Source organism: Neoarius graeffei, chromosome 27 (assembly GCF_027579695.1).
Source record: "Neoarius graeffei isolate fNeoGra1 chromosome 27, fNeoGra1.pri, whole genome shotgun sequence".
Taxonomy (NCBI): Eukaryota; Metazoa; Chordata; class Actinopteri; order Siluriformes; family Ariidae; genus Neoarius; species Neoarius graeffei.
In genome coordinates, this window is record NC_083595.1 from 33,976,485 (window position 1) to 34,002,042 (window position 25,558).

A 25,558-nucleotide genomic window follows, 5' to 3' on the forward strand; every position below is an offset into this window, starting at 1 on the left:
GTGGACATCGCCTACCGGATCCGTATTTAATTAAAGAGTGGACGGACGATGTTAGTAAGTTCCCTGGTATACAATGGCCAGATATATACTCGTACCTTATTGACAAGACTTCAGTGTACACCCACGAAAAACTTCGTGCCTACAAGTCTTTAGACGCATATGATTATGTTATGTGCGGGCATGTACAACTTGATTAACAATGGGACATTCATATTCATTTTGTTTTAATCAAATTATGCCAGTGATGTGATGGCAATGTGGCTTTAGCTACAACAGCAAATACCAACAGTAAACAGCAGTTTGCAGGAGGTGATGGCATGAAAGGAATGATCGTGTAAAGAGTGCAGCTAAGAGAAATCAGAGCTGCGTAAAAAGCGAGAGGCAGAGAGCAGAAATGAAACTGAACGGGGCGGGAGCTAGGTTAGAGCAGTCAACGAAAGTTGGCATTTAGAGTGAGGGCACACAATTTTAACTTTCCATCCTTGCTTTAAAATTGTGATTTTTGGCATACACAAATAATGATGGCACAAAATCTGGACTGCTTGAGTCAAGCGAGACGTCTCCTACAAACAAAATTGCATGCAAAGCTAAGTTAACATGCTAACAATATTCATTACATTGTGTAACTATGACCCAGCTAATCAGACAAACGTTACCAAAGTATTTTGCTACATCAATAAGCGAAGACTAGAAAGAATAAAAAAGAAAGATTTAATAAATAGCCTGATCTTACCTGTGATGAAGTGGGCACTGCAAACCCGCGCATTTTTGATGGTGCTTTCATCCCAGTCTACACGTTTGATGGCTTGTAGTCATAGACGTCGGCGATTTTTTTGGAATGGGTGAGATCCTGCTGGAATTCTGTACATTTTAACCCCATCACTGCTACGATTCTGACACCCGACAACACAACAACTAGGCATTTCTGAGTCTTTTTTGGGTCCAGGCTGCGCGCGCAATTTCCGCTTACGTATGAATGACGTTTACTGCGAAGGGGTCTATAGTTTGTGTTTTTATAGCAATGAGTCAGTCTTGTTTTATATAATTTTGTAATTTCCTTATTCTAAACTGTCTGTAGGTGTGAATGTGAGTGTGAATGGTTGTTTGCCTCTGTGTTAGCACTGCGATAGATTAGCGACCTGTCCAGGGTGTACCCCGCCTCCCTGGCCTCCCATGACCCTGATGGATAAGTGGCATAGATAATGGATGGATGGATGAATGGATGTGATTTCCTGGTTTTAACCCTTGTCTGTTTCTCTTTGTTTGTGATTATAGTTTATCCCTTGTTTGACGTTGCCTGCCTGCCTTTTGACCGTGGCTATGGACTCCTACTACAGTTACTGGGTACTACACATTCAAAGAGAACAACAGTGCTGTCTGTCAGTCAAATACACACACACACACACACATGCATGCAATATCCCCATATGGTGGTATACGGGCATTTCGTATTCCTTCCACACACAATATGCATACATATGTCAAGGTCAGTTGTGCCTTTTGGAAACCGATGGAGTGCTACAAGTGAAGGATCCAGGAAACACATACTCAGGAAACATATGCATATACAGTAATGCTGAGTTGTCGAACAAGCACAAATAGTGCACAAAGCACATAGAATGTACCGTCTGGTGTGATGACATATGTCATTAACAGCACTACTGCCGAAGCCCAACTAATATTCTGGAACCACACTATGTTGGATATACATCATGTTCCCTGTGCTCCCTGTGTACTGCACCGTGAAGAAGTTGTGTAACCTTAACCTGCTGTAAGTTAACACTTAAACTCTTGGCTTATTATTTAATTATTCATCTCAAAGCATAATATTCAGTTCACTTCAACAAGGGTTTGTAGTTCCAAGCGTGTAAAATGTGAGTCTGGAACTGCTGATGGGTTTAAGAATAAAATGAATATAATGCAAAATAAAGGATCTTAAAGGAGAACTGAAGTCATTTTTAAACTTGCTTTATTTCTTAATTAAGGTTTTAGTCAATTACGTTTTCGGTTCAGGGCGGCACGGTGGTGTAGTGGTTAGCGCTGTCGCCTCACAGCAAGAAGGTCCGTGTTCGAACCCCGTGGCCGATGAGGGCCTTTCTGTGTGGAGTTTGCATGTTCTCCCCGTGTCTGCGTGGGTTTCCTCCGGGTGCTCCGGTTTCCCCCACAGTCCAAAGACATGCAGGTTAGGTTAACTGGTGACTCTAAATTGACCGTAGGTGTGAATGTGAGTGTGAATGGTTGTCTGTGTCTATGTGTCAGCCCTGTGATGACCTGGCGACTTGTCCAGGGTGTACCCCGCCTTTCGCCCGTAGTCAGCTGGGATAGGCTCCAGCTTGCCTGCGACCCTGTAGAACAGGATAAAGCGGCTAGAGATAATGAGATGAGACGTTTTCGGTTTTAGTAACCTTATATTGTGACTCGTATTGGCAACTAATTGCTATTCAATATTATACTTATTGGCCTATTCGGTTTTTAGCCATGTTGAATTTAGTTCGTTTGGTCCACGGCAGGCGTCACTTATCCGCGCGATCTTCACGAGACTTGTGCGAGACTTCGAAACGTCAAGTGTCATCCAGGTGTCAGTGCCGCCATTTTGAAAACTCTTTTCCAAACGAAAAATTGCACAAAAGCGAGTTTAAATGACGATTACTGCTTACTTTTTTCAAACTTTCCTGATTGTTATCAAAACAAACAAAACTTCCGGCTTGATTACATCAGCATTCGAAAGAGAACGCGCGCGTCTTTTGACAGTGTTGGCAGATGTTGGTCGCTTTGATTTCCGCTGTACGTTTTACTTCCGTCCTACGAAGTCTCGCACAGGTCTCAACGAATCTCGTTTACGGCCATCGCTTTGACATATGGACTGATATATTACATAGCGTATTTCGAACACTCATAACTTGCTCTAGCAGTGACAAAATAGCGATCAAAAATGCATTCCTGTATTTAATAAAATGAGATAAATAGAATTTTGATAATAAAAAAATGTAACTTCAGTTCTCCTTTAAACCGTAAGATCATAATGGTATCATAAATAATACTTTGAGATGTCAGGAAGAGATAGAGGCAGTGTATAGGAGGAAAAAACCTTTAAGGTTACTTATATTCATCTTGACTGTTTCAAATAAAATTGGACAAATAGGAAAGCTAGTCTTGACAAGCCTACAAATATGCCGATCCCTTGACTGCACAGCATGTGTGCTTTCTTCTCTCTGCACGCATTGCATCAGCAACAGTCTCATTTCATCATTCTCTGCTTTCTCGGGTCTCTCTCTCTGTCTGTCTGTCTCCGTCTTTCTCGAACAAAAGTACATCAAAGTTGCTTCATACAAGTTCTACTATTAATTAAGACACCTGCAGTTGTCTTAACGGAGCCCACTAGATGGGTCATGGCAAATATATTCTGGTGGTTACTTTAGATGTGAATTATAAAACTGTCCCCATATCGACCAATAGGAGACGTGACAATCCTTTTTTTAATTAAATTTTATGAACTACAGCACCTCTGACACAAATATCAAGCATACAGAACATAAATCTTCATGGTAGAAGAAATGAATTGAGGAATGGCATGAAAAAAAGAAACGTTCATGTGCTGCACTAGTAATTTAAGACTTTGATGAATAAATGATTTCCCTTGTTCGCCATGCCTAATTAGGGGCTCTCTGTTTAATTTTTTTTTAAAATTTGAATGTACTTTCTGGCAAGAGACAAAAAGAACGAGTAAATCCCCTAATGATTAAGTCTTACGGAGGAAGGCTCAAACTTCTCATCTGACAGTGAAACTCCATGAATTTATTCATGCCACACGTTTCCTGTCTTTGAACCTGATCTTACAGGCCATCGGTAATTTTTAATGGAGACAAAACAGATCTAAAACAGAAGCGCTTCTTTTGGGTTTTAGGTTTTAGCTTTGCTTTTTGCTCTGAATTCTGATGTGCCACACTGTTTGGCTTTTTTCCTTATCACAGAGGGTGAATACATTCGTTCTGAGAGCCCGGGCCCTAAAGATGTGGCATGAGGATCATTCGAGGTTGTGTTTATTCTCTGTGGGAAACAAATAATCTGAGTTTCTCTGAGCTGCTGAGAAGGCTATGAACAGTTGCTCAATTTAAGTGACACAGTCTCAGTGGAGAGATAACAATAAAAAAAGTCATACAGTTAAAATGAGCTACTTTTTTTCTTTTTTCTTTTTAAAAACAACTTACTCCTGTAGTTACAAAGCCCTTGAAACTGAAGTCTGAGGTCGCTGACTGAAACTAATTCACTACAGCCTTGAGTTAGTGCTGTCACACTTGCACTGTGTTTGAGATACACTCAGAGAGAGGAGCATAGGCGGTGTTTTACTTTATGATTAATAATTCATCAAAGAAAGCCTTTTGCAGACTGCTTAAGTGAGCTGTGTGTATACAGATGAGCACTCTTCTACCTGATGGGTACCTGGGGAAATATGAACAGCAGGAGGAAGGCTGATCACTTCAACCGTTACACACCCTTATCCTTCACTTATGTGCTTACCTCTCTCGTTTTTCCAGACTTTCTGTATTAAAACCTCTAAGACATAAATGCTGATAAGGATATTAAGTTTTTTTTCTCTTTCCATTAGTCACTAAACTGCAGTCTGAAGGGAAAGCATGTTTTACTAACCTCCCCTTGGTTCTATAATAAACATGGCATTATTCATGTCACTTAACTTGCGAATACAATGAATCCTGTTACATCCATTAAGCAAGGTTATATTCGATTTTGCATGGCATCCATCCATCCATTATCCGTAACCGCTTATCCTGTACAGGGTCGCGGGCAAGCTGGAGCCTATCCCAGCTGACTATGGGCGAGAGGCGGGGTACACCCTGGACAAGTCGCCAGGTCATCGCAGGGCTGACACATAGAGACAAACAATCATTCACACTCACACACATTCACACCTACGGTCAATTTACAGTAGAGCCACCAATTAGCCTAACCTGCATATCTTTGGACTGTGGGGGAAACTGGAGCAACCGGAGGAAACCCACACAGACACGGTGAGAACATGCAAACTTCGCACAGAAAGGTCCTCGCCGGCTGCTGGGCTCGAACCCAGAACCTTCTTGCTGTGAGGCGACAGTGCTAACTACTATACCACCATTTTGCATAGCATGCGTACTGTAATATGCAAAGCAACACTCATAGGTTATTCATACAATATTCAAATACATAATATGTCACACTACATAAATATATAAATATTATAAGCAATTATTCTATCCACATTCACTGGTTATGAGCAATCGTGCGCTCTGATTGGCTACTCTACTACTAGGATATCAGCTCATACACCGTGAGTAGAGAAAAACAAAATGGCGGCGCGCAGCAAGTCAGATATATCACTTTGTTAGCAAGTATTTAAAAGAAACAGAAATAGCTAAAATAATATAGTTTATTTTCCCCAATATCTCCTGTTCCACATTCCAGCCCAGTCGGTGGCAGTAATGCACCTTTAAGTTAGTTTGCCAACCGCCAAAAAACCCTAAAAAAGAAAAAAAATGGCAAAGTAAAATAATTAGTGAAATAATTGAATTTGAGGTAAAAAAAGGACCCTAGTGTCTTTCTGGTTGGGCTACCTTCTAAGGTGCTACAGCTCCCGGCAACAAGCTACACACTGCTTGAGAAGCTCCTCCTATCTGCACGTAAGTGATTATTGCTGAACTGGACTAAAGAACGCCCACCTACAGTCACACTATGGTACAAGGAAATCTTCAATAATCTCCCACATGAAAGATTGATGGCTATGGCCAAGGGGAAAGAAGATATGTTTCGCAAAATCTGGTCCCCTTTTATAACCTATCTACCACAAGATCTAAGTTCCCTCTCCTGAGAGGGGAGCTGAGTGAGTTTTGGTCACAGACTAGGCCTAGATCACCCTCATAATTCCAACTGACCCTAGATGCCTGACTTACTTTTTTTTGTGTGTGTGATAACATTGTCCTCCTGTGTTGTTGTTGCTGTGGACACACTTTTTTTTTTTTTTATTTATCATTTATGTATTTGGGTGGCACGGTGGTGTAGTGGTTAGCGCTGTTGCCTCACAGCAAGAAGGTCCTGGGTTCGAGCCCCGGGGCCAGCGAGGGCCTTTCTGTGCGGAGTTTGCATGTTGTCCGCGTGGGTTTCCTCCGGGTGCTCCGGTTTCCCCCACAGTCCAAAGACATGCAGGTTAGGTTAACTGGTGACTCTAAATTGACCGTAGGTGTGAGTGTGAATGGTTGTCTGTGTCTATGTGTCAGCCCTGTGATGACCTGGCGACTTGTCCAGGGTGTACCCCGCCTTTCGCCCGTAGTCAGCTGGGATAGGCTCCAGCTTGCCTGCGACCCTGTAGAAGGATAAAGCGGCTAGAGATGATGAGATGAGATGAGATTTATCATTTATGTATTTGGGTGGCACGGTGGTGTAGTGGTTAGCGCTGTTGCCTCACAGCAAGAAGGTCCTGGGTTCGAGCCCCGGGGCCAGCGAGGGCCTTTCTGTGCGGAGTTTGCATGTTGTCCGCGTGGGTTTCCTCCGGGCGCTCCGGTTTCCCCCACAGTCCAAAGACATGCAGGTTAGGTTAACTGGTGACTCTAAATTGACCGTAGGTGTGAATGTGAGTGTGAATGGTTGTCTGTGTCTATGTGTCAGCCCTGTGATGACCTGGCGACTTGTCCAGGGTGTACCCCGCCTTTCGCCCGTAGTCAGCTGGGATAGGCTCCAGCTTGCCTGCGACCCTGTAGAAGGATAAAGCGGCTAGAGATAATGAGATGAGATTTATCATTTATGTATTTGGGTGGCACGGTGGTGTAGTGGTTAGCGCTGTTGCCTCACAGCAAGAAGGTCCTGGGTTCGAGCCCCGGGGCCAGCGAGGGCCTTTCTGTGCGGAGTTTGCATGTTGTCCGCGTGGGTTTCCTCCGGGTGCTCCGGTTTCCCCCACAGTCCAAAGACATGCAGGTTAGGTTAACTGGTGACTCTAAATTGACCGTAGGTGTAAATGTGAGTGTGAATGGTTGTCTGTGTCTATGTGTCAGCCCTGTGATGACCTGGCGACTTGTCCAGGGTGTACCCCGCCTTTCGCCCGTAGTCAGCTGGGATAGGCTCCAGCTTGCCTGCGACCCTGTAGAAGGATAAAGCGGCTAGAGATGATGAGATGAGATTTATGTATTTATTTTGAAATTTTATGTTTTTCTTTTTACCCCTTTATGTATCTTGTATTTTCTTTTCGGTGCCCTTGTTGCTGTCTAGAGGGTGGGGGGTGGGAGGGGATTGTTTTGTAAGTTGTTGTACAATTTTGTGAAAAAAAAAAGCAATAAAAAGTATGTTAAAAAAAATGGCAAAGCGTCTTGCTAAACCAAACGAGGATGAAATAAAAACTCTGGTCGAAAACAAAACCCCGAAAAATAAAAAAAAGCAACAAAATATGGAATGAAAGTAATTGATGGTAAGAACGTGTCTTTATTTTTCAAGAATTATAAAAAAATATAGTTTATTTTCCCCAATAGTGCCTGTTCCACACTCCAGCCCAGTCGGTGACAGTAATGCACCTTTAAGTTAGTTTGCCAACCACCAAAAAAAAACCTAAAGAAGAAGAAAAACAAAATGGCGAAGTGTGTTACTAAACCACCCAAGGACGAAATAAAAACTCTACTCGACAACAACCCCCCCCCAAAAAAAAAAAAAAATTAAAAAGGCAACAAAATATGGAATAAAAGTATTTGATGGTAAGAACGTCTCTTTTTAATTTTTCAAGAATTATTATTATTATAGCATTTTTCACAAATTGCTACTGTCATTTCACAGGTTTGTTTACATTCTAAGCGGAAATAATTTTGTCGGACGTTTTGTATGAAGTTTTTATGTATCGAATTTGCAAAAAATAAAAATAAAAATGCTCAGTTTCTCAAAATCCAGTGAATGTGGATAGAATAAACAGTTATTCCACTCAATCTCGTCGTACACGGCTTATAGCCGACCCGGCTCTATGCACCTCATCAGCTGTCGGCTCATGTACGACTCGATTTTGTGGAATAACTTAATTATTTCATTAGCTTTAATGATTACAAGCATGCACATGTATGATGATGATTTGACTCGTGTCTTGAAAACCTTTCACAGTGCTAAAATATGCTAACACTGTCTGTACATAGTGAGCTTTCATGAATATATTATAAAGTGTTTATGCTGGATGTCATGAATACATTATGTGGACATCTTTCACATAAAGTGTTCTCTTATTTGTGTGTTATGGGTACAGTTCTCTCCTCATCTCTCTTCTTCTATGTTTATTTCATTCCAGTTTTAATTCTATTCCAGTACTCCCTCTCAGTCAAACTAACTTGTAAAACCACACAGGTATGCTGTTATGCTGCTATAATCATGTTATTTAAAATCAAATATGCAGTTCTGCCGTGAGCATCGGTATCAATAAACACTTTTATGGACCAAGATTTATTACAAAGCATGCATGGCAGATTCATAAGGCCTCATTTCTCTGAATATGTCCACTGTAAATATGTATTCACCGACATGTTCGGTACTGTCAAGGAGCAGCAACTCAGCTCAGGTCATTAGTTTAGCATTTTGTAGATCAAAATCTAAATCTAAATCAAAATCGTGCTGGTGAATTTGAGATTACCCCCCCAGAATCTTCCATTCTGCAACTTGCCACTGATTTAGGCTCTGCTTTACGTAATGCAGTTCCAAAGTAACAGAAAAACAGGGACAGAGGTCGACAAAGAAGGATCTCCAGAGAGAAAAGGAGGGAGAAGGAGACAACAAAATGATGCTATTATAGGATAAAGACAGAAGAAGCTGAGCAGTTCGTAAACCATTCAGCCTGATTATTTCACTGCTTATGATTAAAAATAATATATAAATAAAGACTCAGAAGTCACTTTGGCTATGTTCACATTACAAGCCTCATTGTTCAATTCCTATTTTTAGCTCAGAGTGGATTCGCCTATCTTGACGGTTCACATTCATAATTAAAAGTGATCTGGATCTATCCGGAATGAGAAGGCATCTGTCTTAGGAAACGGCTTGTATGTCCACACTGCTAGGTTTTTGCATGAGTCATCTGCAACATAATATTTGTGAGACAACACATGGTATTACAGCCGACTAAACATACGCACCATTAGCTAGTGCATAAATCGCATGTGGCGGCACGGTGGTGTAGTGGTTAGCACTGTCACCTCACAGCAAGCAGGTTCTGGGTTCGAGCCCAGTGGCCGATGAGGATCTTTCTATGTGGAATGTGCATGTTCTCCCCGTGTGTGCATGGGTTTCCTCCAGCTGCTCCGGTTTCCCCTACAGTCCAAAGACATGCAGGTTAGGTTAATTGGTGGCTCTAAATTGACCATAGGTGTGAATGTGAATGGTTGTTTGTCTCTATGCGTCAGCCCTGCAATGATCTGGCGACTTGTCCAGGGTGTACCCCGCCTCTCGCCCATAGTCAGCTGGGATAGGCTCCAGCTTGCCCGCGACCCTGCACAGGATAAGCGGCTACAGATAATGGATGGATGAATTGCATGTTGCTCTCGAGGATGGCAAACAGTTCATCAGCTGTACATGATCAGGTTGGGAAGGCAAAAAGAAAAAAAAAGTCATACGACTAGCTTTTGCTGTTTTTGCAGCTATTGTAGCTATGCTATGTTGCTGTTTTGCCATGCTACTGGTGCTGGCTGATGAAGACAGTGCTCAGCACATGCATATAGACAAAAATTAGCATGAATTCCTATCTAACCATTCTCATTTACCGTATATCGCATTGCCACGAAGTGGATATGTATCTGATTTAGGACCACATACAGTGGTGCTTGAAAGTTTGTGAACCCTTTAGAATTTTCTATGTTTCTATATAAATATGATCTAAAACATCATCAGATTTTCACACAAGTCCTAAAAGTAGATAAAGAGAACCCAGTTAAACAAATGAGACAAAAATATTATACTTGGTCATTTATTTATTGAGGAAAATGGCACAATATTACATATCTGTGAGTAGCAAAAGTATGTGAACCTCTAGGATCAGCAGTTAATTTGAAGGTGAAATTAGAGTCAGGTGTTTTCAATCAATGGGATGACAATCAGGTGTGAGTGGGCACCCAGTTTTATTTAAAGAACAGGGATCTATCAAAGTCTGATCTTCACAACACACATTTGTGGAAGTGTATCATGGCACGAACAAAGGAGATTTCTGAGGACCTCAGAAACAGCGTTGTTGATGCTCATCAGGCTGGAAAAGGTTACAAAACCATCTCAAAAGAGTTTGGACTCCACCAATCCACAGTCAGACAGATTGTGTACAAAAGGAAGAAATTCAAGACCATTGTTACCCTCCCCAGGAGTGGTCGACCAACAAAGATCACTCCAAGAGCAAGGCATGTAATAGTCAGTGAGGTCACAAAGGACCCCAGGGTAACTTCTAAGCAACTGAAGGCCTCTCTCACATTGGCTAATGTTAATATTCATGAGTCCACTATCAGGAGGACACTGAACAACAATGGTGTGCATGGCAGGATTGCAAGGAGAAAGCCACTGCTCTCCAAAAAGAACATTGCTGCTCGTCTGCAGTATGCTAAAGATCATGTGGACAAGCCAGAAGGCTATTGGAAAAATGTTTTGTGCATGGATGAGACCAAAATAGAATTTTTTGGTTTAAATGAGAAGCGTTATGTTTGGAGAAAGGAAAACACTGCATTCCAGCATAAGAACCTTATCCCATCTGTGAAACATGGTGGTGGTAGTATCATGGTTTGGGCCTGTTTTGCTGCATCTGGGCCAGGACGGCTTGCCATCATTGATGGAACAATGAATTCTGAAATATACCAGCAAATTCTAAAGGAAAATGTCAGGACATCTGTTCATGAACTGAATCTCAAGAGAAGGTGGGTCATGCAGCAAGACAACGACCCTACGCACACAAGTCGTTTTACCAAAAAATGGTTAAAGAAGAATAAAGTGAATGTTTTGGAATGGCCAAGTCAAAGTCCTGACCTTAATCCAATCGAAATGTTGTGGAAGGACCTGAAGCGAGCAGTTCATGTGAGGAAACCCACCAACATCCCAGAGTTGAAGCTGTTCTGTACGGAGGAATGGGCTAAAATTCCTCCAAGCCGGTGTGCAGGACTGATCAACAGTTACCGGAAATGTTTAGTTGCAGTTATTGCTGCACAAGGGGGTCACACCAGGTACTGAAAGCAAAGGTTCACATACTTTTGCCATTCACAGATATATAATATTGGATCATTTTCCTCAATAAATAAATGACCCAGTATAATATTTTTGTCTCATTTGTTTAACTGGGTTCTCTTTATCTACTTTTAGGACTTGTGTGAAAATCTGATGATGTTTTAGGTCATATTTATGCAGAAATATAGAAAATTCTAAAGGGTTCACAAACTTTCAAGCACCACTGTATGAAAGTGACTCAAATCTGATTTGAAAAAATCGTATTTCTGTGCTCTGAAAACTTCAGATTTGTTTCATCCACCCATTATCTGTAGCTGCTTATCCTGTTCTACAGGGTCACAGGCAAGCTGGAGCCTATCCCAGCTGACTACGGGCAAAAGGTGGGGTACACCCTGGACAAGTCACCAGATCATCGCAGGGCTAACACAGACAACCATTCACGGTCAATTTAGAGCCACCAATTAGCCTAACCTGCATGTCTTTGGGGGAAACTGGAGCACCCGGAAGAAACCCACGCGGACACGGGGAGAACATGCAAACTCCACAGAGAAAGGCCCTCGCCGGCCGCTGGGCTCGAACCCAGGACCTTCTTGCCGTGAGGCGACAGTGCTAACCACTACACCACCGTGCCGCCCAGATCTGTTTCACATTAAAGCAAAAATAAAAAAAAAAAAAAGGAAAAAAACCCCAACAGATTTTAGTTCCTTCAGCCTGGTCATGTGAACTTAGCCTAAATCTCACAAGAGTACTTTTGTGATGTAGCATAGTGTTTTGGGGGACAAATCATAAATTCATTAGCTAATCCACTATGCAAGTAAACACTCAACTGTGCTTCTCACTGCCATGCTTTGGTTACCTGTAAACCTAACTAGGTTAAACGGTTATAGTTAATATCATAACACACGGGGAGCTAGCTAGCTAGTTAAGTGCATCAATACAAAGGGAAACAAGCAAACAAAAATTCATGACCGTGAATTGTGAAAACGCTATGGTGAAGTGTGTTCTGTCCTTGCATTGTACTAGCAGGCTAGCGTCATTATTTTCTCTTCATATGTTGAATCATGATGTTTACTCCATGTTGTGCTAAAAGCAGAGTGACTGTATATGACAGATTTACTTGGTTTTGTCAGTGTTTCTGTGTAGAAAATAGTGACAATATCAACAAAAGCTGCACGTCTTCGTTCAAAGTAATACGTTGTCTTTCTGCAGATGAAATTTGATCTTGAAACACTGGCTCTTTTTTTTTTTTGTCGCACTCAATAACTGAACAAATGTGACTCCTCAGGATTTGGCAAAAGGCAAAAATCAAATAGAACTTAGACAGATAGAATGAGTGGAATTATCAGAGTTTATTGAGTAATTTAGTAATATTTTTAATCCATTATTTATTTTGGTACAGTACATGTCTATCTTTTCACTTAAAAGAGTAGTCACTAGTGTGCAGTGCTTAAATTTTGGGACAGTAAGACTAAAACTGTATTAGTTAAAACAAGCAAACAAACAAACAAACAAACAGGAACGTATCCTATTGTCCCCTCTAATCAAATGTAATATGCCTAAAACTTAATATGTAATAATACTTCTACAACAGGGGCGGCACGGTGGTGTAGTGGTTAGCGCTGTCGCCTCACAGCAAGAAGGTCCGGGTTCGAGCCCCGTGGCCGGCGAGGGCCTTTCTGTGCGGAGTTTGCATGTTCTCCCCGTGTCCGCGTGGGTTTCCTCCGGGTGATCCGGTTTCCCCCACAGTCCAAAGACATGCAGGTTAGGTTAACTGGTGACTCTAAATTGAACGTAGGTGTGAGTGTGAATGGTTGTCTGTGTCTATGTGTCAGCCCTGTGATGACCTGGCGACTTGTCCAGGGTGTACCCCGCCTTTCGCCCGTAGTCAGCTGGGATAGGCTCCAGCTTGCCTGTGACCCTGTAGAACAGGATAAAGCGGCTAGAGATAATGAGATGAGATGACACTTCTACAACAGCAAACAGCATTTTGGCTGATGTGTGTTGTGCAGCAGGAGGTGGAATTCATGAACAAGGACCTTGTGCTAAAGATTCAGCATCAAAGTGACTCACACCACCATGAAGAATGTTACATTCGAACACACCCTGTATACTAAATGAAAGTCGATAAAGGAGCAGGGCTTTTTTTCTGGATTCTCAACTTACAAATTAAAATCTGATACCCTGGACATGAAATCTACTTGTCCCTAGAGCCCAGGCTAGTGATTTATCAACCCCTGTGCCTACATCTGGATTAGCCCCAAAGGCATTATTAATCTAAGCCTGGGTTAGCCATTTTTAGCTCCAAACCAGACTAGTGTCAGTCTTGCACTTCTAAACTTACCCCGACCTCCACATGGTCTGAGCCCTTGTCATCCTGCTTGTGTAAAATCTCAAAGTAGTACCGCCTAGAGGCCATCAAGCTGTGAAAGGAAGAACAGAAAGAAAGGACACAGAAAACACACCATCAGTCCAGAAGAGAAGGGGGGGGGGGAATCAGATAGGTAAGGAGAAAGAGGACAGTGCGGCTGTAGCTCCGTATGAGAACACATGCTGGGTTAAATACTCTGTCCGATACAGTGCCTCCAGGGAGCCATGACATAAAATACAGTGGCACAACCATCTGCTTACTGCCCCGTTTCCTCACTGGGCCAGAGATCTGGGATTGGGCTAGAAATCCATCTTTTTTAATTTCCTTTTTCACAGCTTTTTTTTTCCTTTTGTCGCACAGTGACTAATTGAACAAAATGCAACAGAATAGCAATGAACTGATGTGAAAGACTAGTTCAACTAGAAAGCTGCACCAGAATAAAATTCCATCCCCATTCACAACTGTGTTCCAATCCAGCTCAGATTCCAACTCCTTCCATCCCTACTACTTCATGTACCCCAAAACAATATATTTCTGAACAGGCTCATAGTACTCGAGTCCGACTCGTGCCCTAATTTTAAGGACTCGTGACTTGACTTGGACTTGAGCACTGATGACTCGGACTTGGACTCGGACTCGTGCATTACCTGCATTCAGACTTGTAAATTAGAGACGAGGACTCAGATTTTTTCTTTATTTTTTGTAACATGGCATAATAATTTGGTATATGTCTATCTACATTACTTTTGTACTAATTTCGTGCAAGAGTGTCACACCTGCGCAACTTGGCGCGTGCATCAGATAGACTCTCAGGCGCGCTCTGGACAGCGCGCTTGCCAAGCGGACTCTCGCGCGCGCCATAAACGACTCTCACCTGCACAGGATTAAGACCATTCCCAACCCAACCTGCATTACCTTATCAATCCCTCTCCCCATCCACCGGCACCATTTCTAACCTTCATCCTTGCACTATCTGAATCCCTGCCCATGCTTGTAGGCCCATTTTGGTCTCAACCTCATCCCCATGTGCCTTCAACATTGTCTTCACAGCATCCTCCTTCACAGTTCCCCTCATCACTGTGATCTGTACCCATTCCAAAAGGCTCCAACTCCATCTTCATCCCTTCTGCATTTTCTCCCACCAAATTCCCACAGGCTCCAACATTGTCTTTCTCACATCTATACTACAACACTACCCCCGTATACCCCAACAGCATCCTAAACCCATTCCCATGTGCCTAAATACAGTTCTCAGGAATATACTTTTTGGTTTCTCAGTGGTATTTTTGTAATAGTTCTTAGCACTCTAATGGCTCCTAGCTTTCTAAAGACATTCTACTTGAACTCTTGTCTGAAAATAGAAGCCTTCTGTTGTAGGGTTATATAAAAACCTTTAAAACTTCACTCCCATTCCCAACCCCAGTTCTTTTGGGACAAGCCAAGGAAATACTTGGTACTGCTTGGCTACCATGCCACCAGGTGGTGTTAGTGAAACAAACAATGATGAACCTACCCAACAAAAGGGATTCATAATTCACATAAACTAATTGTCCCCATTCTATTCAGCTCACGAGTGCATACTTGGCTTTCCAGTTGTACTGTGTATTATCTGAATGGTAAATGCAAGACGAAGGAGATCTTTTTGCAATAGCTTTTTCCCTTATTCCCTTCCTGTGCCTGTTTTTCCAGCAAGCTTGAATCTATATGTGGAAGAAACTGGGATAGAAGCTCCAGAGAAAGGATGAAAGAAAATGGAAACAGGAGGAAGCAAGAGCAAAACGAGAGAAGGTGGAATCAAGAGACAGGAAGAGAGAGTTTTGGATGACAGATGGCTGGGATTGATGTTGGTGTGAGCAGCACTTTAACTCTGACAGACAATATTCTTCATGAGACCCATATACAGGGTGTTTCAAAAAATGTTATATTATTTGAGATGCAAATATCACAGAAACTACATAGTGTAGGCAAATGAAACAGAACAGGTTTAATGTTGAGCAATATAAGATTGATTCCTCAAAATTTGAATGAGAAATTCAAATATATGTGGATTCCATGAACGATTTCACAAATTTCCAATATTCGTGCCACCTGAGACACAGAGACACAGACAGCCTTCCTCTTTGAACTTTTTGTGTCGTGTCCAAATCTGCATTGCAGTCAGTGCATTTTTAGAGAATTCTCTCATACAGTAAACGCACGCTGTACAGTCTTGTTCGACTGTGTTCGAGCGTACTCTAACACACAAAACGGCTTTTCTTTTCCAGCGAATGGCATTTCGACACTGTAAAACATTTCAAATTGGTTTAACTTGGAAATGCAAGTTCACCTGCTGCCTTGAAAATGCAAGTTAACTCAGTTTGATGATTATCTTTGTTTCAACTCAGAAAAAGTCTCAATTAGTCAAGACAACTAAGTAATTCAAGTCTAACCTTTGAAAACTTGCACAGATTAGTTTAAATTAAAACACTTTTCAGAACGGCGGCACGGTGGTGTAGTGGTTAGCGCTGTCGCCTCACAGCAAGAAGGTCCGGGTTCGAGCCCCGTGGCCGGCAAGGGCCTTTCTGTGTGGAGTTTGCATGTTCTCCCCGTGTCCGCGTGGGTTTCCTCCGGGTGCTCCGGTTTCCCCCACAGTCCAAAGACATGCAGGTTAGGTTAACTGGTGACTCTAACTTGACCGTAGGTGTGAATGTGAGTGTGAATGGTTGTCTATGTGTCAGCCCTGTGATGATCTGGCGACTTGTCCAGGGTGTACCCCGCCTTTCGCCCGTAGTCAGCTGGGATAGGCTCCAGCTTGCCTGCGACCCTGTAGAACAGGATAAAGCGGCTAGAGATAATGAGATGAGATGAGACTTTTCAGAGCTTATTGAGTTAAAGAGAAAAAGTAAGTGGACATACCTAAACAAGGCTGAAATGTTTTACAGTGTATACGTAAAAAGATAAAAACAAAAAACATTAAAGGAGAACTGAAGTCATTTTTAAACTTGCTTTATTTCTTAATTAACGTGTTATTCAATTACGTTTTCGGTTTTAGTAACCTTATATCGTGACTCGTATTGGCAACTGATTGCAGTTAAATATTATACTTATCGGCCTATTCGGTTTTTAGCCATGTTGAATTTAGTTCGTTTGGTCCACAGCAGGCGTCACTTATCCGCGCGATCTTCACGAGACTTGTGCATGACCTCGAAACGTAAAGTGTCAGCTGCCATTTTGAAAACTGTTTTCCAAATGAAATATTGCACAAAAACGAGTTTAAATCACGATTACTGCCTACTTTTTTCAAACTTTCCTGATTGCTATCAAAACAAAGAAAACTTCCGGCTTGATTACATCAGCATTTGAAAGAGGGCGCGCGCGTCTTTTTACAATGTTGGCAGATGTTGGTCGCTTTGATTTCCACTGTACGTTTTACTTCCGTCCAACGAAGTCTCGCACAGGTCTCAACGAATCTCATTTACGGCCATTGCTTTGACATATGGACTGATATATTACATAGCGTATTTCAAACACTCATAACTTGCTCTAGCAGTGACAAAATAGCTCTCAAAAATGCATTCCTATATTTAATAAAATGAGAAATAGAATTTTGATAATAAAAAAAATTGCCTTCAGTTCTCCTTTAAACATAAAATTTTGACCTGTTTCCACACATGCTGTTAAAGTTTGAGGTCGATTGAACAAGAATGGGCAAAGTTATTAGATTGTGAAATGATATCAATGTTTTTGAAACACCCTGTATTATAAGAGTTATTACAAAAACCTGTGATTTACTGCGTTCTAATGATGTGGGATTGATTGCAGGATTAAGAAAGTGACTGTTTACATTCATCTTTCTTTACTAAATGTATTTTATTTGCATTACTGTATTGAATTATACTGTAATTGGGAAATAATCATTTACTGGGCTTGGGTAAGCCCCAAATGCCTCTCCTCCTCTGCTTTTAAATCGAGTTTGACATTCACTAATGCAGATCTTTTGGGAGCGCAGTTACATTACAATGAAGGCTATAATGAGAAAATGAGGAATGGATTCAGAAAGAAAGTTGTGTGAAAAGACTACTCTGAGAAGCATGAAAGAAGATAAGGAAAAGACAGGGCATGCTTTAGAAAGACAGACAGGCAGACAGACAGACAGACAGACAGACACTTGGGGACAAGAAAAAAAAATTTCTTGTTTACACTTTGTTATTAACACCTGGGGACATCATGTGTGTTTTCCATCTGATAAATGTTCTTTGTGATGGTGCATGCTGTGCTACATGTCTCTCTTCTGTCTGGATGCTGTTGGAGAGCAAAACGAGTACAAAAGAGTAACCAAAAGAAATTATGTGAACAGAAAAAAAAAATGCATGGCTGATCAGGCTCAGATTATACAAATTGAGCAAGGGACAGACAGACAGGGAGATGATAGCAGAATGTCCAAACATAAGTGGAGATAGAAAGAATGAAGGGAACAGGGGAGACAATGGGCTTTTAATTGGTTGACTAATTGCCTGGCAAGCATTCTTCTCAATAACCGAGGCGGACTGTGTGATGAAAGCCGAAAGATAAAGCAGGAGGAAACTTTGAGTAGGTTGTATCGTCTTGAGTAAATTCAGTCATACTTGAGTGCCCTTCTGACAAAATGGGAGCAAAGCTGAAACCCTTGAACTTGCTGCACATGGCTCTTTAATGAGACAGTCTTCAGAAAGGTATTTCAGCCTTCTTAGCTGAATCATAGTAATTAAACCTACACACTCAATAAAATCTGATGCTGCAGTCAAGGGCTAATTACCAACCTCAAATTTACCCTTGTTGTGAACAGGAATGATAAGAATGGTCTGGTAAAATCCAAGCTTAAACCCTGCTCGTTCATCCATCTTTTGACTCTTTTGTAAAGTTTCTTCATGCCGCTCATTTGAAAACTTTTGTCTGGGAATCTGCAGATAAAGTGACTGCCCAGGACTATTTCTAAAACCATTATAAAAAAAAGGGAAAGAAAAAGAGTTACACTGTTAGTTACCCCATTCACTGTGAGAAATAGGGGTACAGCAGGAGTCCATTTCTGTTTCCCAGGGTACAGTCGACACTAATGTACCCCCAGGACTCATTATTGAACCTCAAGGTAGCTATTGGCCCTTTTCCACTACCCTTTTTCAGCTCACTTCAGCCCGACACGGCTCGCGTTTCGACTACCTCAGAACAGCACGACTCAGCTCGCTTCAGCCCTGCTTAGCACCCAAAACTCGCACGGTTTTGGAGTAGGGCTGAAGCGAGCCAAACCGAGCTGAGTGGGGCTAGGGGCGTGAGGAGACACTCCCCTGTGCACTGATTAGTGAGGAGGAGTGTCCTCACACGCCCCGCGAGCACGCTGGGATCTGTAAACACCATAAACCCGGAAGAAGAAGAATTACGAATTACGAGAATTTCTGAAGCCTTATGCGCCTCGCCTCATCTATACGCTCTTGCCAGTATCTGTTGGCGTTGTCGGTGACAACAAGCCACAGCACCAAGACCAGCAACACTAACGACTCCATGTCCTCCATGTTTATTGTTTACTATCCGGGTCGTGAGACTACTCCTTAAAAGGTCACTGATGTCACTGTTTGCGCTGCCTAACGACATCACGTGACGTCCACCCACTTTCGCTAACTCCACCCAATGTGTCCACCCACTTCCAGCCAGCACAGTTCAGCGCGGTTGTAGTCGAAATGCAACTCCAACAGCCCCACTCAGCTCGACTCAGCCCAACTCAGCACGGCACGGCTCAGCCCAACTCAGCCGCGTTGGTAGTGGAAAAGCAGCATATGTGTACCTTTTTACAGTCAAAACGGTACATTTATGTCCTTACGCGGTATACAAAATGTACAAATAAGTACCTTAGACCAGGGGTTCTCAACCTTTTCTGCTTTGAGGCTCACCTATTCATACTTGTAACGAGTCGGGGCCTATTAAAAAAGATCCCCAATTATTTTGGCTCATCTATTCTATTAGAATCTAATAATCTATTGCATAGTGTATTAATGGGATGCAACATCATTCCCTGTTACAGATGGGAGCCCAGGAATTAAATAAATGCAATAAAAACAAACTGTTTTTAATTGTAGGTATTGTATTTAAAACTGTACAGATGTGCCAGAGCCAACATAAAACCATGCATGCAGGGCATTCTCAGTCAAAAGGGATTAATGATCCAAAAGTGGAGTCTGGTCCATTAACACAAGAACTTATTGCCATGTTTGTGTTCAGCAAACAAGCAAGTTATTAAAACCAAGACGCACACTCAAAAGAAGTGGATATAGAAACCACTCAATGGGATTAGATCCTTGCACACTAACGAAGAAGGATTTTTCCTATGAGTTGGAAAATTATCCATCCGTTGAGTTCCCCGACATCTCAAACTACCTGGTGCTGCAGACCTTGTTCTACTCGGGCAAACAGATGAAAACCTGGAAGAGCATGGAGGAGTACAACTTTTTATATGTGGCAGGGTTAAAGATCTGGGGATCTTTAATGTGTAATTGTACCTGTAATGTGCAGTTTTTCCGAGCCTCTCAATAAGGCAATTTTTCTATACTTTTTCACGGTAGATAATGCAAATAGCCCTTTGTATTTAATCCTTCGTTTGGTTAATTTTTATTTCAGTTTTATTTGTTATCTGTTTGACATTTTCTTGCTACTGTAACACGTGAATTTCCCCGATGTGGGATGAATAAAGTGAATCTAATCTAATCTAATCTAATCTAATCTAATCTAATCTAATCTAATCTAATCTAATCTAATCTAATCTAATCTAATCAGGACACTACAAGATAGACGGCGGTAGACAGAATGTACAGGTGTTCCTAATAAAGTGGCCAGGAAGTGTATCACTGCCTAAATTGTGATCTAAAATCACTGTCCTGGTTTAATTAGAAGCAAATCACAACATAATACCGGTATTGTTGATTACTAATCCCCGCCGAACCCAACACACACTCTGCAGACATTTTGAGAAATGTCAGGGAAGGGTTGATAAAGTCTGACCCTGGAGACCTGCCATAATCCCATAAATGCCAGGTGCCACATTGAAGAGTAGGAGAGATTTTTCTCACTCCTCTGAAGCTAAGAGTGCAGGAAGGAATCCATCGATCTTCAGCAGCAGCACTCCATCTGATTTGTTTCTGTGGGTTTATACTTTGCAGGTTGCAGTGTGTTAATTATTTAGGACTTCAGATCTTCTACACACTGGAGTCAAGCACAAAATAAATTACTGACTGAAGCAAATTAAATACAAGAGGATATAAACGATGGAAGCAAGCAGATATAATAAGGTAGCCAATTAAGATACTGTTTTACAGATGCAAACATTTACTTTCTACAAAACATTATAATAATATATTTATTAATATGAGCTCTATAAAAGCTCTTGATGTCCTAGTTTTAGACTAGATAAGCTCTATATAATATTATAAAACATACGGGCCACTTTTTCCATGGAATAAAAACATTTATTTTTTTCGCGGTCTGGTTTCCATCAAATCCTACGCTCTGATTGGCTGGTGAGCGGGTCTGTATCCTATGATACGGACCCCGGTTACGGACCTCTGGTGACTCGCTCGTTCACAACAACAAACATAGTAGCATTTTTTGTCAACATTTATCTTTTTTTATAAGATTTATTGATAAGATTATCAAAAATCTTATACATTTTTGCCAGCATTTCTCAGGAGAATAGCATTAATTTTACAGCATGGATAGCGATAACGACAGTGTTCATAGCGAAAGCGAGTTTTACTATCCTGAGGAAGAAGAAATAAAAGAAAACATTTCAGGAGAAGGCGGCACGGTGGTGTAGTGGTTAGCGCTGTCACCTCACTGCAAGAAGGTTCGGGTTCGAGCCCCGTGGCCGGCAAGGGCCTTTCTGTGTGGAGTTTGCATGTTCTCCCCGTGTCCGCGTGGGTTTCCTCCGGGTGCTCCGGTTTCCCCCACAGTCCAAAGACATGCAGGTTAGGTTAACTGGTGACTCTAAATTGACCGTAGGTGTGAATGGTTGTCTGTGTGTCAGCCCTGTGATGACCTGGCGACTTGTCCAGGGTGTACCCCGCCTTTCGCCCATAGTCAGCTGGGATAGGCTCCAGCTTGCCTGCGACCCTGTAGAACAGGATAAAGCGGCTAATGAGAATGAGATGGGATTTCAGGAGAAAGCTAAAAACCTGTAACTGTTGCTAACGCCGAGCAAAAACATGGCTGAATCCTGAATGACTCCTATTTGTATAAATAGGGGACTACATAGGTGGCAAAATGTAGTTTTTTTCCTGCCATGGAAGTGCACTTGTATACCGAGGAGGAAGCTATTTGCATTACAGCAGTGAATGAGGATTCAAAATGGTGGCTCGGCTCGGTTTTCCCTTTCGGGCGCTCTCGTTTTCTGTTAGAATTTGGTAAAGAAAAAATAAATATATTATTTACCAGCTTAAGGTCGGTCCGTATGGTGAAATACCGTGACCTCAGCCTTAAATACTGACTTCGGCCCAGAGGGCCTCGCTCAGTACTTTCAAGACCTTGGTCACGGTATTTCACGATATGGACCTCCCAGCTGGTAAATGTATTCTATTCCCTTCTAGTGAGTTTATTAATGGCATGCAATATTGTTATCATATCGCTTATCCTCCATGTATTACGCCACTCTCTGCAATGGATAATGAGCGTAGAATATTGTTATAATATTGCACGTTGTCAAGACAACATGACATCACACATCAGAGCTCATGCGAAGATCCAATGACAACTTTTCTTCTGCGCATGCGCACAGTCATTTCTTTGTCGGCCAGGAAAGAGAGAAAATGAGGCTACTCTAGTGTTCAGTTTAAGTACTAAATAAATAAACTGAAAACTGAAACTAAACACACGCTGAACACCCGAAAGGCTACCAGAACTTCATTATATATTCTTCACACATATTTACAAGAGAAAAACATACCAACGGACATCAAAAAACTGGAAAAGAGACACGTCGGAAATGTAAAACTTCCGCGATAGCGAATGACTCGGACAGTTTGTACACAAACATGGCGGCAAGGTTTGCTTCATTAAAAGTGGAAGATTTAAAGAGACAGATGTGCTGAACACCCGAAAGGCTACCAAAACTTCACTGGATATTCTTCATGCATATTTACAAGAGAAAAACACACCAACGGACATCGAAAAACTGGAAAAGAGAGCAATAGCAGAAATACTGTCAAAGTTCTAGTTGGAGGTGAGGAAAAGTGACGGAGACTTTTACAAGAGGACTTCACTCAGCAAAGCCCTTTTGTTTTGAACAACTGCAATGGAACAATTAACTACGACCAAAAGTAACTGAACTTGAACTGTCTACCTGTATATAGCTTGGATATAAGTTGGGTTGTTGTTCAGGCTTTTTGGACTTGTAACATTTTTATTGTTAGAACTTTGACTTTGTACAGTACATTGGATTGACAGAACATTGAATTACATTCGATCAGAATCAGCATTAATATTGGTAAGTTACCGCCCTGTTACCGCCTTAACTTTTTGTAAAATCTATAATTGTTACATCGAATGTGTATGTATAATAATAATAATAATAATAATAATAATAATAATAATAATAATAATAATAGCTGGCTTTTTTAGTGGTATATCGGATATATTCCATTCAGCTACTCATCTTCGACTCGTTCAATATCATGCTGGCTGAATGGAATATATCTGATATACCACTTAAAGCCAGCCAATATTATTTAATTATTCTATCCACATTCACTGGATATGAGCAACCACATGCTCTGATTGGCTACTCTACTATTAGACTATCAGCTCGTGGAGAAAAACAAAATGGTGGAGCGTGTTGCTGAACCATCTGAGGACAAAATAAATCTACTCGAAAACAAAACCCCAAAAAATACAAAAAAGCAACAAGGCATGGAATAAAAGTATTTGATGGTAAGAACGTACTTTTTTTCAAGAAATATTTTTATAGCATTTTTCACAAATTGCTACGGTCATTTCGCCAGTTCGTTTACATTCTAAGCGCAAATGATTTTGTCGGATGTTTTGTATAAAGTTTTTATTTATCGAATTTGCAAAAAAATAAAAATAAAAATACTCTGTTTCTCAAAATCCAGTGAATGTGGATAGAATAAAACAGTTATTCCACTCAATCTCGTCGTACATGGCTTATCAGCTCATGTACGACGAGATTGAGTGGAATGACCATTAAATATACATAAGAGAATCGTCTTTCTTAATATCGTTTTGTCTGAGATTAGCCATTACTCGATTTCTGTAAAGCAAGCCTGGTTTAAGGAAAACACTAAACTGAACTATTCTATTTATTCCACCCTGATGATCATACTATTAAACTTTATGAGGCAGAGGGTGACATTTTTTCTCTGGCACATCTGACATTTCTACATTTCTCAAACAGGTTCACCTCTCAGCTAGGATATTTCTGTTCCATATAACCTTTCTCTCATTACAAAGATCTTCCTAGTGTCTGCATTCTCAGCCTTGGATAGATGTGTTCCTTTTCTGCATGCAAGTCTTTCTAGAAACTTTCTGTTCAGCTTCATTAGCACATCTTTGCCCAGCAACAGGGAAAATTTCAGACGAGAGAATTCTGCCTGTCATATGGGCTGTCTTTTTCTGCAAGAAGCGACCTATTAGGCTATAAAACACACAAGGCTCTGTCTTCTTTCTGGCATTGAACTACTGTAACAAGCTCTGATGGAGGAGAGTAACAATTCATGCATTGATTCAGAGATTCGGGGGGGGGGGTGAGCAAAAGAAAAAGATAAAAGAGAGAGAGATATGCCTTAGTGAAAGACTGTGTTTGGTTGATACAGTCAAAATGAATGAATCAATGACTGAACGGACATGCTCCTTACTCCTTACTCCAGTTGTCATTATTTCTCAAGCAAAATTAATATTCTTATATGCAGCCGGAAAATAAGTACTGAACGCGTCAACGTTTTTCTCAGTAAATATATCTCTGATGGGGCTACTGACATGAAATTTTCACCAGATGTTGGTAACAACCCAAGTAATTCACACATACAAAGAAATCAAAACATATACAGTTAGGTCCATATATATTTGGACACTGACACAAATTTTTTTTTTTACCTGTTTACTGAAACACATTCAAGTTATAGTTATATAATGGACATGGACATAAAGTCCAGACTTTCAGCTTTCATTTGAGGGTATCCACATTAAAATTGGATGAAGGGTTTAGAAGTTTCAGCTCCTTAACATATGCCACCCTGTTTTTAAAGGGACCAAAAGTAATTGGACAATTGACTCAAAGGCTATTTCATGGGCAGGTGTGGGCAATTCCTTCGTTATGTCATTCTCAATTAAGCAGATAAAAGGCCTGGAGTTGATCTGAGGTGTGGTGCTTGCATTTGGAAGATTTTGCTGTGAAGAAAACATGCGGTCAAAGGAGCTCTCCATGGAGGTGAAACAAGCCATCCTTAAGCTGCGAAAACAGAAAAAAAAACATCCGAGAAATTGCTACAATATTAGGAGTGGCAAAATCTACAGTTTGGTACATCCTGAGAAAGAAAGAAAGAAAGAAAGAAAGAAAGAAAGAAAGAAAGAAAGAAAGAAAGCACTGGTGAACTCATCAATGCAAAAAGACCTGGACGCCCACAGAAGACAACAGTGGTGGATGATCGCAGAATAATTTCCATGGTGAAGAGAAACCCCTTCACAACAGCCAACCAAGTGAACAACACTCTCCAGGAGGTAGGCGTATCAATATCCAAATCTACCATAAAGAGAAGACTGCATGAAAGTAAATACAGAGGGTTCACTGCACGGTGCAAGCCACTCATAAGCCTCAAGAATAAAAAGGCTAGATTGGACTTTGCTAAAAAACATCTAAAAAAGCCAGCACAGTTCTGGAAGAACATTCTTTGGACAGATGAAACCAAGATCAACCTCTACCAGAATGATGGAAAGAAAAAAGTATGGCGAAGGCATGGTACAGCTCATGATCCAAAGCAT

General features: G+C 41.2%; 1 protein-coding gene across 1 annotated transcript in view; it reads right to left on the reverse strand.

Moving 5' to 3' along the window:
* The window catches only part of b4galnt4b (beta-1,4-N-acetyl-galactosaminyl transferase 4b), a 278,770-nt gene that overhangs the window by 56,772 nt on the left and 196,440 nt on the right, over positions 1-25,558 (reverse strand). Inside the window, exon 8 of the mRNA XM_060912043.1 lies at positions 13,541-13,619. Coding sequence (XP_060768026.1) covers positions 13,541-13,619 — 79 coding nt within the window. The remainder of the gene's footprint in view (positions 1-13,540; positions 13,620-25,558) is intronic.